Genomic DNA, 16,924 nt, shown 5'->3' with positions numbered 1-16,924 from the left:
AGACAGCAAAGTGGGTTCAACTAAGATTAACTAACAGCCACAAGAAATTGGTGGTTTCAGTCAGAATGCTCAAGCAATTTTCTCCAAACACTTCAGCCACCTCACAGAGATGAGACTGGCCAGTTTATACTCAGAAATACTTGGAACAAAATGTGATGAAAGTATGATTATAAGCTGAATAATATCAGTAATAAATCAACTCCTGCATATTTGATATTTTTAACATTTCTTCATAGAGTTAGTTTCTAAGTTGACATGATTTTCTTTCTAAAAACCTCCATTTTTGTCCAAATAAGCTTCAAAGTACTTTACAAACTCAAAAGTTATACTAACAGGTAAGTTACATCTATATTTGTTTCCACAGATCCTTTTACTCCAAAAAATGCAGCCATATGCAGAAAATGAAAAATGTGTTACCCAATTTAAACTTGAAAAAACATATTAAGAAAGAAGTCTTGTGATTTCAGCCAAGATGTCCACAGAAAGTGCAAAGGACAAAGCTGGGTGTGCTTATGATTTAAGTCTGCATCTATTAACCTCCCTACTTCATTAGGAAACTGCTTTATGAGTTACTCATGCATTTAGAGAAAACACACAAACAACAACAAAGAATAATTTCCAAAGAGATTTATGTTCAAAATAACAAAATCTATAAGAATAAGAAAATAATAAATACAATTATAAAGCATATTTGGGTACACAAATGTTTCACCTAAAAGAAAAAGAAAAGAAAACAAAATGAAAATATTACTATTCACCTCAATGAATAATGAAGGAAAGGGACCATCTGAGTCATTCCTACCATTAACTCTATTCACAAACTGATGGAAAAGGTGAAGGCTGTATCAAAACACTATCAGTAACATAAAATGTAACTCAGTCTAGTAACGATCATGGCATATCCATCTTAATCCCAAACAGCCAGGTAATAAAAACCCTACCTAGGGCCAGGGATTTAGCTCAGTGGTTTTGCCGCCTGCTGTCCAAGTGCAAGGACCTGAGTTCAATCCCCGGTACCAAAAAAATAAATAAATAAAAAATAAAAATAAAAACCCTACCTGTTTGCTGTAATCTCTCACACCACTTTCCATCACTGCTAACTTTTCTTGTAACTGGTGGACTTCCTCCTGAAGTTCTTGGATCCTGAAAGGCATTTATAATTGATGTCAATATACGTGTGAAGAAAAATAACCAAACATCGAAATACATGAGTTATTTTATACATTTTATACTTTAGGATTCTCAATGAGCGATCAGTGCTATGTGAAAGGATTCCAAAGTCTCAAAATGAATACAGTATTACATTATCTTGGAGAGTTAATTTTGTTAGATTAAAAACGGAATAGTAGGGGCCGGGGATTTAGCTCAGTGGTTCCGCTGCCTGCCTCGCAAGTGCAAGGTCCCGAGTTTGATCTCCGCTACCAAAAAAACCAAAAAATCAAAACTAAGTAGTATATAATTTGAAACTTAGATACATTATACAACAAAGTATTTCACTATTGCATTTTGATCCTTTGGACAACTCTTGGGGGTACTGCTGCTAATTCTTCGGTTCAGAAAAGTGACGGTCTAGTTCAAAATTCAGGACATCATTAAGTGAAATAAGGAGCTAAAATGTGTTTTAGAATGTTAGCCCGATGTTGTCTAATAAACTACTCTGGAATCCTGGAGAGAAGAAAAATATTGAGATAAAGGGAATTTTCCAAATAACTACAACAAAACACCCACTTTTTCTGAGACTTGTAAATTCTAAGAGAATGAAGATTTTGTCCGAATTACCTCAATTCTACAAGTACCCAAACGTATTTGTACTATCTCAATATGACATAACCTGTTTTTGTACTGGAATGATGAAGCTGGAAGCCAAGCCTATTTTTTTTTTGGTACCGAGGATCAAGCTTGGGTCCTTGTGCTTGCGCAGCAGGAGGTCAAACCACTGAGCTAAATCCCTGGCCCCCAAGTCTATTTTTAAGAGAGATTTTTTTTCCATGGGGTGGAGGAGTGAGGCTAAACATAGCTTACTCCTACTATTACTGGAACCAGTTTTCTGCTAGTCTGACTTTTTAAAAGAGTATATATGCAAGTGTACTCCTAAAGGCATGAATGACTGAATACAAACAGAATGTTAAAAGACTAATGTCACCTATGCAGCCCTAATAATTCTTTAATACTAACACAGTATCTGACAAGCCCTAGGTTATAACTTTAACAAGATAAAAACAAAATATTTCAAGATTAAGTAACTATATAAACATAGATACACAAGATTGTATGAGAACTGGGTGAAGAGATCCTAATCAATTCTTCAACCAATGTATTTTGAAGATTAGTATTTATCAACACTAATAAACCAGAAAACTTCTCCATATTCTATGCACAATCTGCACAGTACTTACGCGCACTATTCCCACTAGCGTATCCCAGTACGAATGCTCTTCCAGCTATCTCCACAGTATCACTAGTGCTCACTCACTTGCTCCTTTGAATACCCTACAATTTTCTGAATAGCATTCATGTATTTCTCTGGTCTCATTTTACTACTGAACTGCAAGCTTCTCAAAAGAGCCAACAGCACCTTACTCATCTTTACACCCTCAGAACACTTGCACAGTGCCTTGCCCAGGAGGCCTAATGAATTTTAATTAAATGTTACATATCTGATTCCAATTTAAGAAAGTACAAATACATTGTGAAATAGGAATTGTGAGATAGGAATTGAGAGATAGGAATTGTGAGAAAGGAATTTCAAGCCTAGTTATAAATCTATTCACTCTTAGCTAGCATTTGGAAAAGCTAAAATGTTAAATCTGAAGTAACAAAGACTCCTGGAAAAGATAACTTACTTAAAAATGAAACTAATTGTGGGGCCAGGGATTTAGCTCAGTGGTTCTGCCACCTGCCTCACAAGCGCAAGGACCCGAAGGACCTGAGTTCAATCCCTGGTACCAAAAGGAAACTAATTGTTTCAACAACTCTGGTGCAACAGGTTCTTTTTTTTTTTCACTTTTCTTTTTTGGTACGGGGAATCGAACCCAGGGCCTCGCGCTTGCTGGGTAGGCGCTGTGCCACTGAGCTAAATCCCCGGCCCACAATAGGTTCTTGATGGCATTAAAGTAAAGACAAACCTAAGATATACAATCTATTTGAGACTGAAGTTTCAATTTTCACTTAAGTGAAAATATTCTGTATCATTCAGAAAGTATTTATTGAGTGCCTGTGCACAGTTCTGTGTTAGATACTGGGAATACAATGACATAAAAGCCTTCCTATCAATAAATTTACAGCTAATCAGTGACCAACTAACATAATAAGTTACTTAATATTATTATTATTATTATTATTATTAGTGCCGGGGGCTGATCCAGGGTGCTGTGCATGCTAAGAACACAATCTACAACTGAGCTACATGCCGAGCTCCCCGTGTACCTGTTATCAGCTATTTGCAGGAGGTCTGCGATGTAAGGGTCCTCTGGCTGTGGAACTGGATAGGAATTGACTTCAGAGGGAGGAGCTGGCTCATCAATTTGCATACGCTGGCGTCTGAATGCAATGCTTCTTTTCTTGCCACCTTTAAAAAAAATTGTGTCTTAAAAAATTAAGAAACAAAACACTATTAAATTAAGTATTCCAGGGTAGTTTTTATTATAAAGTGAGTGTCTAGTTTAAATTACATATTGATAAAATACTTTCTCCCTTATATGAAAATACTCACCCTGTTCTCTAAATAACACATTCCTGAAAAGCTCAACAAGACATGGCTATAAAACAAGATTTCCATGCCCACTTGCTTGGCATATGTGCTCTGATTTAATCTATTCCTCCACTAGATGGGGATTAGGTTTTGGTAAGATTAGAAGCTGAGTGTGCCTTGTGGTGTTCACTATTATGAGCTTAAGAAATCATCTCCAGCAGAAAATTGTCAGTAAAGGGATTACGGCAGTTGAAAACCAGAATACACATGCTTATTAAGCAGTGTCAAAAGATCAGATAACCAAAAATTTAAATAGCAAAATTAGAATATAATGGAATATAACCTGTACTACAGTCATGCTACAACCTGAATTAGTAGGCAATATTTTAATGTTATAAGTAGCAGAAGTAATTTTTAAAATAGATAGATTGATCTTGCTTTGGTATACAACACTTTGATAATTTGTCTTTTAAACATCTGGCCAAGATTAGAATTGTACTTGAAAAAAACCAATAGATCCTTATGAAGAAAAATCCTCAATATTATCTTCATGAGGATTCTAACAAATTTTGTTTTGAGAAGGATAGACTTACCTGGAGTTTGTACTACAGCATGCAAATTCTTTTCTTGAAGCTGTTGAATTTTTTCATTTTTAGCTTTACTCTCTTTCTCCAAAAGTTTGAGTTTGTGAACATATTGGTTATTTAGAAATTTCAGATCTGCTGTTTCACGTGTACACTTCTTCAATGTAGTTTTCAACTCTTAAAACGAAAAAGATTCAAAAACTATTTTTGTTTTTGTTTTATTTTTGAGACAGGGTCTCCCTAAACAGTTTAGGCTGATCTTGAACTCTGTATGTAGCTCAGGCTGGCCTTGAACTCACAGTGATCTTCCTGCCTTACCCTCCCAAGTGCTGGTATCACAAGCATGTGGCACCACACTTGGCTTCAAAACACTATTTTAAAGACTAAGAAATCTACAAAGTTCTTCCATTTCACAAATGCTATGGCTTATATCTAGACATCTCCCCAGATCCTCATGTGCTCATAGGTGGGGCTTTTGGTAGGTGACTGGATCATGGGTGTGTGATACTGGATTAGTTCACTGATGGGTTTATAGTTGGGTGTGATGTTGGGAGGGGAAGCCGGGTGGGAACAAGTGGGTCACTGCAGGCATTCCTCTTCCTTGATGGTTGCTGCTTCCTGCCTGCCATGCCCCTTGCCTTGGAAGGGAGGCCTTGGAGCCAGCCTACTATAGACTGAAACCTCTACAAACTGCAACCCAAAATAAACCTTGTCTTCATTAAATTGTGGAAGTCAGATACTGTATCTGAGCAATGAGAAAAGTTGCTATAGAGCTATCATCTTTTCTAATCCAAAGTTTCAAAATAAGATTTTAGTCTTTCTACATATAAAACAAGATGGGCAAATGCACTGCATTTTAGAAATTAATATATTTTCATTTACCTTTAATGTTTTGTTCTGAGCACTCTCTCAGTTTCATTAACTCCAAGTATAATTCATTATTTTCTTTACTCAATCTTGCATTTTCAAGTTTATAGGGCTCTAAAACAAAATCAGAATTGGCACTTTCCTTTTCAGCTTTCACAGAAGATAATTTTGATTGTCGAAGGCTTTCTGTTGTATGAACCAAATCACTAAATGGAAGAACAGAAAATGTAAATTCAAGGAAACCTTTTATTAATCTTCTAATAACTTAAAGTATACCTTTAAAAGGCTTAAAATAGATCTTAATGTTAAATGATACCAAATTTTAAAGAAGAATAAATACTAGGATTCTTGCAAGGTATTAGGGGAGCCTAATTTCTGAAAGCAAAACTAATTACACTTATAAAATACATATACACTGAATTATCTTCGAATCTCCCTTCTTGCTCATCCCCCAGGTCTGCAGAATCTGTGAAATTTATTTATTCACTGGGCAAACATTTGACTGCCTGCTATATGCTAAGCCCCAGAGACACAGCAAATAAGCATCAATCCCTTACCTCTGAGGACACAGACCTGTGGAACATCATCCACTAAATATTTATTGCGGAGGACACACAAAAAGGTCCTCACTGCTATAGCCTGTATTCTATTTTTTTTTTTTTTTTTGGTACCGGGGATGGAACTCGGGTCCTTGCGCTTGCGCAGCAGGAGGCAAAACCACTGAGCTAAATGACTGGCCCCAATATAGCTTATATTCTATAGTCTGTCAAAAAGACATAAAACTATGTGATAAACTCAACAAATTCTTTAGTACCTACTACATGCTCAACTGCAGGGATCAGGGCCTTTGGTCTTACAAAGGAAAACAAAAACAAGTCTGCAATAATAACTCACATTAAGGCAAAATCAACAGACATGAAAGAGTCCTAGAGGACATGTGAACTTAGAAGCTAAGCAGGCAAAAGAGCAAGGGAAGGCGAGGAGGAGGAGAGAGGGACTCCACAGGCAGATGAAGAGCATATAGAGAGAACAAGGGTGAGAGTGCACATGAGCTCAGGAGGCTTCAAGTGATTCAACACATGGGCGATGAGGCTGCAGGGAAAAGCAGGCACTAGATCATGAAAGGTCAGGGAGGTCATGTTAAAGATCATATAACAGGGCTGGGGATTTAGCTCAGTGGCAGTGCATCTGCCTTGTAAGTGCAAGGTCCTGAGTTCAATCCCCCTACCCCCCCCCCCAAATTATAAGACATCTTTGTTCATTTTCTCCTTTCCAATATTATTGCCTGTAAATCCTACTATAAAATCCTCCTAAACACTTTCCTGCTCAAGTCTCAAACTACTCCAATATAACTCATGTAAAAGAGAAAAATAAATCACAAAGAAGCTTTCACTTAAGGTAATACATGATCGCAATGATCAACAAAATATGAAGTGTGATCAAAACATATATGAATGTTTAAAGTTAAAAAATATATTACAGTAAACACTTTATGGCCATTAACTCCCTTCAAAATACTTCCCTTCCTCCTCCCATCATCGTTCTTGCCACTTTCTGTAGAAGTTCTGGAAGTCTTCATTCTTGAGTGTCTTTAATTGCTGCCTTGCTATCCACAGTCAATTCAAAATATTTGCCATTCATGGTCATTTTGACTTTGGGAAAGAGCCAGTTGTCACACAGTGCCAGATCTGGTGAGTAGGTGAGTGGGGGACACATGGTAATGTTTTTTCTAGCCTGCCTTTGCAGTGGTGGCACTTAGCGGCAGCACTTGCTGTTGTCTTGATCACACCTCACAGACATGAAAGAGGACTTCCAGGTCTGCTTCAGGAAGTGAAAAGAATGATGGGATTTTTGATCCCCAACACTGGAAAAAAAAAGTATCTCCAAACTAATTCTATTCACAGAAACTCTCAAAATGTTTACTCTGAATATAGTGTGAGTGGTGATGCCTGAAGCTTTGCAATATGCAGACCCTGGATTGAGGACAGAGGAATTAGAATCAGAGGAAGAGAGATAAGCTTTAATGACTTTTTAAGTCTGTTCATTTCTTTAAAGAAGCAAGGAGTTCAATCAGAAATGAGACAAATGGTTTAGGGGGTCACATATCGGAACCATATTTGTATCTTTACCTGAACAGCTTTTCTACCAAAGGTAAACATTCGACTGTCAGAGTCTGGCGGTACCCCAGCTGATCCAATCTTTTCCTAATATTAATATACTTCCTCTCTGCAGCTGTTGTCATCTCGACTTCCAAAGCCAGTTTTACTCAATTCCAAAAACTAAAGTCCTAAAAGAAAAGAATGATTATTATGACTGCTGTTGTTTCATAATAGAAAGAAGAGATTCTTTTAATATAAAACAATCATTTTTTCTCATTTAGGCAGTCTTTTGGAATATTTACATTGATTTCAATTCTTTGCTATGTTCTCCACGTTGCTGCATTAAAATATGATGTCTTTGTAAACCTAAATGTAGAAGTTAAAATAATAAAGATTATAGAAAAAAAATAAGATTTTTTCAGAGCCTGAAGTAGAAAAAGAATTCTTAGAGGGGACTCTTGTAACAGCACACAACATAAAAGAAAAATTTGATAAACTGGACTGCATCAAAATTAAAAACATCTAGTCATCAAAATACTCTTTTAAACAAAAAGACAAACCAAAGAATGCCTGAAAATACAATAGCTGAGAAGGGTTTTTTATATGGAATATAAAATGAATTCATAACTCAAAAAGACAAACAACCCAATGAGAAAACTTAGGCTAAAACTAAAATTCACTTGTGCTAAAGACACAAACAGGGATCTTGCAAAAAAAAAAAAAAAAAAAAAAAAAAAAAAACCACCTGAAGAAGAAGAGTACATAAAAAAGGTGTTCAAGGCCCAGGGATTTAGCTCAGTGGTTCCGGCGCCTGCCTCTCAAGCAAGCGCAAGGTCCCGAGTTCGATCCCCGGTACCAAAAAAAAAAAAAGGTGTTCAAAATAAGTCATCAGAAAAATTCAAATTAAAACCACTACAAGGTACAATTTTGTCCATACTAGAATGGCTAAAGCTAAAAGGAATGGCAATATCCAAAGTTGGCAAAGATTTGCAACAGTATTTACATGAAAACAAACACCCACAAAAGAATGTTCACAGCAGCTTTATTCACAATAGCTCCAACCTGGAAACAACCCAAATGCAGAAAATCAACCCCAGAAGAGATTATCCATGATATATTTATTCACTGTAATACTGCTCAGGAAAAAAGGGGGTGAAACTACTGATATATTCCAACAACAAGGAAGAATCTCAAAAATATTGCTTGAGCAAAAGAAGCCAGACACATATACTGTATGATTTCATGAAGTTCAAAATCTGGTAAAACTACTATGGGAAAGAAATTAGTCCGACAGTCACCCAGAAAGCGAGAAATTGCCTGGAAGGGTTAACAACTTTCCAGGGTGCTAAAAATACTGTTGACTGAGGTAATGGTGTATACATTCATGGAAGCTTTTCAAATAAACACTTCACCATGTACATTTCACTTCATTTTTTTAAAAAAAGGAACTTAAGTACTATGTACACATTTTTAAACTTGTCTAAGTATTTACAACTATATTCTCTATCAATCTTCCCTAACAAGGAGTTATCTAAACATCAATTCTTTAGAAATTTTCTTCTTTTCTAAACTTTGCTAACTAAATGTAGTCAATGGTATTCATGGTTCTAAACCAAATAAAAGCTTTTTTGTTTGTTTGTTTGTTTTTGAGAGAAGGTCTCGCTATGGATTCAGGCTGGCCTTGAACTCACTATATAGCCCAGGTTGGTCTTGAACTGAGAGTGATCCTCCTCCTTCAGCCTCCAGAGTGCTGGGATTACAGGCATGCACCACTATGCCCAGCTAAAAGCTTTTTGTTTTTTAAAAACAGGGTCTGGATATGTAGATAAGTAGTCCAGGCTGCCCTTGAACTATGTGGCCCAGGTTGGCCTCAAACTCGAGATCCTCCTGCCTCAGCCTCCCAAGTGCTGGGATTATAGACGTACACCACCATACCCATTTCCAAATAACTTTGTTTTACATCTCTGTTGTCCTTCACAATTGATAAAGTATAAATGCATGTGAATATATCCAGCTATTGAACCATCTTGCAAAGGGAACTCTGCACTACCCCTGCCTTGTTACACGGGTAGTTGACTTTTGAGATGTCTGAAGTTTCTCAGCCCTTTCTCCTCCTGGTTGTTTTTTGTAAACCTGTCTGTCTCCTCCTAAGCCTTATCAGAGTACAATGTCTAGAGCCAGGCAGCTCTCCAGAAGCCTGTGCCATGACACCAGTGACACATGGACTGTGTCCTAGGATTCCTCACACTTCATTAATCGGTTTGGGAGATGGCGTTGTTTTTCCCTGCACTTGGGTCAGAAAAGTGAGCTCGGGCCAGGGATTTAGCTCAGTGGTTCCGGTGCCTGCCTCGCAAGCACAAGGTACCCAGTTCAACCCCCAGCACCAAAAAAAAAAAAAAAAAATTGACAAAGAAAAGTGAGATCATCATGTCCAGTGTTCAGTGGTGATGTCACATTCTCTTTGCCCAATGGTTGGTGGACACTTGTAGATTTGAGGTTGGGTTTCCTCTGTCCCTTAGTCTTTCTAGTGGCTGGCAGAATTTATAGAAATGAGGCTGCTGAGAAAAAGCACTCATCACGATACTTTAGAATTCTTGACAAGCCTGCCACTAAGATGCTTCCTCATCCCTTCCTGTCACAAACAGGGGTGTCCTTTCCAATGAGTCCAAGGAAGTGGCACAGCTGCTCCAGTTAACATCGTCCATGGAGCCAGATGATGTTTCTTCACCCCAATCACAGGAAGCTTCTGCCCATTCATGTGTCACAAGAGTGCTCTCAGGTAAGTCTGCAAGAGCTGCAGAGCCCGAGAGGGTGCAACATATCTTCACCTCCACCTCACTCAGGAGTAAGGGAGCATCAGCCTGCAGGTGCAATGCCATCTTCGTGTCTCTCAGCAGTTTCTAAGGTTAAAGGCTTAATCCCGTGACGAGGGGACTAAAAAGCCAGGTCATGCTTGAAGTTCACTTTAGTTCTCCTTCCTTAAGGAAAAAGTGACCTATGTTTTCCAGTGGAATTCATCTTAGTCTGTGAAGGGGAGAGACAGCAGTTGGCTGTCACTTTCTGCCACTGTGCTGGACAGGTGTTTCTCTGTAGCAGGAGATTTTGGGTTCCAAGGAAGCCTGGAAATCAGAAATTGCTCCTCTAGACTCCTGAGCTTGCTTTCAACATAGAACCAAATCCATGTATTCCTTTTAAAGAAAAACTTCACTAAGAGAGCCAGAAGAGTGATTTTGCTCAACTATCACTTATGTTAGACATCAAACAGAAATCAAAACGGGTAACTGCTCAGAAAACAAGATTTCATTTTTAAAAAATCCCAATTCAAGTTGGGCATGGCAGGGCACCCTCATAGTCCTAGCTTCCTAGGAGGATGACGTAAGAGAATCACAAATTCAACATGACCCTACCTCAAAATAAATAAAATGGGCTGGGATGTAGCTCCACAGTACAGTGTTGGCCTGGCACACAACAGCCTTGGGTTCAATTCCCAGAACCACCAAGGCCCGGCGGCGGGGGGGGGGGGGGGGGATACAATTCAATCCTGACCTTCTACAAGACCTATTGCTTTTCAGAATCCCCCAAAATCAGTTTCTCCTGTCTGTAGTTCAAGGAAGAGAATTCAGGAAGTTGCAATGACCTTTTAAGAGAAATTCTGTCTACATAGTGGCTTCTTTTGAATTCCTTAAATTCAAGGTTCCCTCAACTTTGTTTTCCTTTCACTTCTGAAACTAGCAAAAATTTCCCTTCTATCTAAGTATGGTTCTTTCCACCCATCCCTCCCAGTCACCACAAAACCTTTTAATACGTAGCATAGCTATAACACTTCAAATAACATTTGACCAGCTGGACCTGCAACCCACCACCAGCATCACGAAGCAATCCTGCAAAGGATAAAGGGCCAATGGGACCTTCAGTATTTAAAGACAAGAAAGACTCGTCTTCAGAAAAACTTTCATCCAAACCACAAGGCTACCAGTAGGTCAGCAGCCACAGAATACCACGGAAAGGCAGGTTGCCTGAGTCCTGTCCAGCACTCTGATTTCTGTACTTACCAAATCACTTCTAAATTATACTACTTCTCTTTAGTTACTGCTTCCTACAATCTTTCTCTTGGCCTGTGCTAGGCTCTCCTCTGAAAGGCTTTCCCAAGGGCTTTCAAGGTTCCTCCCGTAAGAGGGATTGTCTGATGCCTAGTGTTTTAGGGAAACTCCCGAAGACGTCAAAAACACACTTGACAAATTCAGACTAGTAGGGTAGTATGAACATTTCCCCTCTTCGTTGGCCACTAATCTTGGTTACCCAGAAATAATTCCTCCTCACATCTTGCTTTGGGGTACAGGAGAGAATGAGAATCAAAATAAGTCAAAACATCATGGCTAGGGGAACAATACATAAAAAGTGATTAAAATCCTCCCAGGGAAGACAAAAAATATGTACAGTGTTATGCTTTCTCGGCCCATGGTCTTCCCCATATCCTGAACTGAAACACTGTGGCTATACTCAAAATTTCAGCAAAACAACATACAAAGCTAGATTTGAGAAATCCCACATACACATATACACGTTTAGAACTATCCAACTATTTAGCCCTGGAGGATGGACAGCTGTATATCTGTGCATCTTATTTATAATTAAAGACTTAAAAAACAAAACCAAACAACAAAACCCATTAACTGAGATTACCCCGAGTCCTTTCTTACTCAACCTAGAGGAGACTAGAAAGCAGAGGACGTTTTCCAAGGTGCTGGGCAAAGGCGCTTTGGGGCGATATTTCTACAAACGACACGTAGGGTTCTTACGCTGAGAGTGCATTTTAATTTTAAATCCATCGGTCCATCGAGCCGGTGGGCTAAGCCCACTCCGCGGCCCAGTCTTCCCAGGCCCCACCCCAACCTCGGGCTTGCTTCTCCTCACGGGCGCGGCGGGCCGGAAGGGGCGCGGGAAGCAGGCCGTGGGGACAGTGCCCGCGCCCGTCCCCGCCGGCGCCGCCCCGCTTCCTCCCGCGGCCGCGCGGCCTCCCCGCAGCGCCCGCCGGGCCCGGCTCCGCTCGGCTCTCCCGCCCCCGCGTCCCGCCTCACCCTCCGCCTGTGGCCGCATCGCCCTCCCCAGTCGCCTCCCTCGCTGGCTCCTTCCGCTCCAGCCCGCGGCTCCCGCCACTTCCGCAGTTTGAAAATTGCGCGGAGGGACGACCTCGATCAGCACCCGGGAGGCGCTGTGGTTGCCCCGGTAACGGGAGCGGCGGACCAGCCGCGACACGCGCGCTCTGCAGCGATGGCGGCGCTGGACCCCGGTGCCCGGAAACCCAACGGGCCGCACGACGCGAGGCCACGGCGCCCCCTGGCGGAAGGCTCCCCCAACTAGCCAACCCGGAACCTGTGCCTGACAATCTCGGACCACAGTAGTCCTGGCGCTGGTCCTTGGGAGGATTAGCCATCACCTGCAGGGTGAACGCCTACCCACTATGCAGCCTCCAGCAGAGAGATCGCGTTGTCATTGCAACCTTCTCTGACTGTCACACAGTACAGTAAATGATTATCCCATAACCGATCTTCCCAAAGCTCTGTGTAGACCCAGGGAATAGAATCCACCCATGGAAACAGGATTATGTCTCTCCCTGCCGCCCCCAACTGTGAATTTTTTTTGAGTCTAAGATGACTTTCCTCAGTTATGTTTCTCTAGCATCTACCACAATACACATTTGTGAATGGAATTAAGTAGAAATAAACTGCATGTAGAGAGCCTGCTCACAGACGGAAACCCCGTGGTCAAATCCTAGCCCATTTTTCTCCTGAAAGCTTCTAGATGATCAGAAAGGAGCTCAATTCTTTCCTGCTAAGCCTTCTCACTTCCAAGTAGGCCTTTACTCTGTAAAAGTAGTTTCTCTGTATATATCCTTTAGCCTTGCTGTGGGTTGTGCTAACTTTGTACCCATTCATACATTGCTTTAACGTTTCCATTTCATGTCTGCTTTTCACGTGCCTTAATAAGCTGTTTTATGGAATTTCTGGAGGCAATGAATTGACTTCTGTAGATGACTTTTGTGTAACATCTTGCACAAGTACAATTAAATACATTTTCATCTTCTGCATAACATTAAATATGTTAGAAAGAGGTAGCTGTAAAATATTGTAGCAAAAGGGCTGTGCAATGTCCATCTATTCAAGGTGACTCTTTGGCTTCCCTTTGCCCGAAACACATACAAATTAGTACTAGAACCATTGGTCTAGGGAGATGAAAAAACAACTGCCATTAAAAAAGAATAAGAATTATCAACTGAAACAAGAACAGATAGACATGCAAGGGAACCAGTCAGAAAACTGGATATTAAAAAACAGTAAAAGAAATGCAAAAAAGGTGAATGGGGTAGAAGCTCCAGGTGAGCTTTGCATCAAGTGAAGACTCAGAGTCAGGCTCACTGCTCACCTCCAAGGTCTGAGCTCAGGGTCCCTGACACACAAAGGAATAAGGAAAAGGAAAAAGAGAGAGAGAAAAAGAAAACAAAATACTGTAAATTACTGCCATTTACCATCCAAGACAAACTGCAGGGCTAAGCAGGCAGAAACAGAAAATGAGCCTGGTATCTGGACTCGGCAGGATTCCAGTATCACTATGGGATAGGAGCATTTAAATGCTTTCATGGAGGTGGATGGATGAAAAAAGAATTAAAATATAGTGGGGGTAGTGGCACATATCTGTGATCCCAGCACTCAGGAAGGAAGGAAGATCACCACAAATTTGAGGCCAGCCTGGACTACATAGTGAATTCAAGGCCAGCTTGAATTATAGACCAAGACCCTGATTTTTAAAAAAAGTATTATGTACATGTAGCTACTCCCCACGATGAATGCAATCATTATGTACTACAAACATGTACTAATAATGATTTTTATAAAAGAAACTTGCTTCATGACTGGGGCAATTCTGATAATAGGGAGAAGAATGGAGAGACAGATATAAAAACAATGAAAAACTTTCACTGAGCTTGCAAACCAAAATGCCAAAAATGAAGAAATTTACTGCTAGCAAAGATGGTCAACAAAATAAACAACTAAAAGATGAATTCTCTCCAGATGAAATGAACCTAACAAAACCTCGAAGTTTAAACCTTTATGTTTAAAATGATGTAGATCAATATTTTACAACTGCAGCACTTCTGACATTTGGGCTGAACAATTCTATTTTGGTTAGATTCTGTCCTGGATATTGTAGAATGTTTAGCAGCCTTCCTGGCTTCTATATGGCAGGGTGTTGTAATAATATGTCTCCAAATGTTGCCCAGTATCCCTTGGGAGGCAAAATTACTCCTGCTTGAGAAACACTGCTCTAGATGAGTGAAGGAATAACTGCTCTTAAAAAAAATAATAATTACTAAATGAAACGAGATGGGCATGCAAGGGAACCAATCAGAAAATTTGGATGTTAAAAAGATAATCATCAAAATTAAAAAAAATATATTATGTGGGATAAACTCTAGATTAAAACAATTAGACAACTTATGTGAATCCCAGTGCAAATATATATATATATATACACACACACATAAGCAATTATGAAATACAGATAGTAACTCAAGAAGCTCCAAGAATGCACAAAAGGGAACAGCTTCTACAGCAGGGAGAATGGTCCTCCCAATGATAACACACCCTAATCTGTGGGACCTGTGAATATGTTACATGGCAGGGCAAGAGAGACTTTGCAGGTGTAACTAAGGGTGTCCTGGATTATGCAGGTATGTCCAATTTATTCACACGAACCCTTAAAAGCAGAGAAACACGAGAAGGACTTGACAAGAAGGATATCATGAACTGGTTTGCTGGTTTGAAAATGGAAGGGGCCATGTGCTGAGAGAGACCCCCTAACTGAATCTCAACCCTATGGCTACAGAGAACTGAATTCCTTACAACCTGGATGAGCTTAGAAGCAGATTCTACCCTAGATTCTCTTTTTGCTGGATAAAACCCCAGGCTGGTGCCTTATTTAGGAGACAGAGCCCACCTGGACTTCTGAGCTAGATGAATTTGTTTTGCTTTAATCTACTACCTTTGTGGCGATTTGTTGCATAGCAATAGAAAACTAATACAGCAGAGAACCAGTGCTTTAGGAGATAACAACTAAGAATTGAATCAAGACACAAATCTCCAGATAAAAAGTTTAACCTTCCTAACTAAAGATGAAGGTTCAATGCATAAGTAGCTTCAGATCCCTCCCTCCTTTTCCCTCCTAAAATGATAGTAGAGATTTGTAAGGTGCTATAAAAAAGGCATTAGGACAAAGATAATGGTAAAGGAGGAAATATCAATAACAAAACATGAAATATCATCCTTGAGGAAGTGAGATAAGCTGCCTATAAGGAAAATGTCACATATTATCAAATGAATATTTTTATACCCTAGAAACACATCCTGAGTGATTAGATGTTCACTTTTCAAGAGGTGCAGGGAAATCAGGACATATTGAGTGAATGGCAGAATCACATCTCTCATGTCATTTTCATAACAGGACACAGAGTAAAAATGTGGACAAAGCTGCCCAAATCATTCAAATTGTGGTTGTGTTTTTCCTTTCTTCTTATTCCTGTTTCTTAACTGAGACCACTTTATTGAATTTATGTAGCGTGTGATGAAACTCCATTATATCTTGTTCTGGATTGAATTGTGTCTTCCTCAAATATGGAAATACGGTCATTGCAGATTTAATTAGTTAAGATGAGGTCTTACTGAAGAGGGTTGGGCCCATAATCCAACATGACTGAAATTCTTATATAAAAGGACACCATGTGAAGAAAGAGACCTGTGCAGGGGGAAGATGATGTGAAGATGCAGGGAAAGTACTACCTACAAGAAACACCAGAGATGCCTACCAGACCACAGAAGCCAGGAGAGAAGCACGGGACAGATTGTTCCCCACAATCCTCAGAACCAAACTACCTGCTGGTACCCTGACCCTCGATGTCTGGCCTCCAAAGCTGTGAGACAAGTATTGGTGTTGTTAAGCCATGCAGCTGGTGCTACTATGTTACAGATGGATACCCTATTGTGACCAGTAATCCTGACATGTCAACTTCATTGGGTTAAGAAACACTGAGCGGATTAGTAAAGCACACTCCCGGGTGTGTCTGGGGGAGCTGTGGAAGTGTGATCTCAGGAACTATATTTGGTCCCTTGACCATTCCTGTCTGGTGCTGTTCCCCTGCTCTGCTTTCTGGCCACCGTGAACTGAGCAGCTCTCCTCCACATGCTTCCCCATGACGTTTGGAGCCAGCCAACTGTAGACTGAAAATGTGTGCCGAATGAAACCTTTCCTCCTTTACATTGTGGGTGTTGTTATTGTGTCTCAGCCATAAGAAAGCTACTAGACCTATCAAACCAGTACATATGTGTTTATGTATTAGTTGATAACAGAATAAATATCACAAGAATTCAGAAAAGTAAAAAAATCCTTTACAAACTAGTTACTTCTCAAAGTTTCATGGAGCAGATGGGACTTGGAGTTGGACCTTGAAATAACTAGAATTTTGAGGCATAAAGAAGAATAGAGAGATTTGGGGAGGAGAGAAGAAAAAGGAGAGGTGATGATATCGGGGGAAAGGTATTGATGGAGAAATGTTTCCTTCAGTAATAAATACAGCACTCTGTTGGGGATGGGAAGGAGCATTGTGGTACATATGATGACAAGATGGACTG

At 39.9% G+C, this 16,924-nt stretch overlaps 1 protein-coding gene across 10 annotated transcripts in view; it reads right to left on the bottom strand.

The window, feature by feature from the left end:
* Cep135 (centrosomal protein 135) overlaps positions 1-16,924 on the bottom strand; it is a 113,861-nt gene that overhangs the window by 76,123 nt on the left and 20,814 nt on the right. For 7 of the 10 annotated variants that reach the window (XM_087187683.1, XM_087187682.1, XM_087187678.1 and 4 more), the window contains exons 1-6: positions 12,320-12,531; positions 7,272-7,429; positions 5,158-5,348; positions 4,285-4,452; positions 3,427-3,568; positions 1,059-1,143 (exon numbers count right to left, since the gene is read on the bottom strand). In XM_087187683.1, coding sequence (XP_087043809.1) covers positions 1,059-1,143; positions 3,427-3,568; positions 4,285-4,452; positions 5,158-5,348; positions 7,272-7,384 — 699 coding nt within the window. In that variant the 5' untranslated portion in view covers positions 7,385-7,429; positions 12,320-12,531. Of the gene's footprint in view, positions 1-1,058; positions 1,144-3,426; positions 3,569-4,284; positions 4,453-5,157; positions 5,349-7,271; positions 7,430-12,040; positions 12,159-12,319; positions 12,546-16,924 lie in introns of those variants that run through there. The other 3 variants (XM_087187681.1, XM_087187680.1, XM_087187679.1) reach the window with 3 other exon arrangements.

The sequence above is a fragment of the Heterocephalus glaber genome, unplaced genomic scaffold (genome assembly GCF_053883595.1).
Source record: "Heterocephalus glaber isolate CG9 unplaced genomic scaffold, H.glaber_assembly_v1.0 deba00001509, whole genome shotgun sequence".
Lineage (NCBI taxonomy): Eukaryota > Metazoa > Chordata > Mammalia > Rodentia > Bathyergidae > Heterocephalus > Heterocephalus glaber.
Note: the sequence above shows the minus strand (reverse complement) of the source record. Positions and strands in the feature narration are given on the sequence as shown.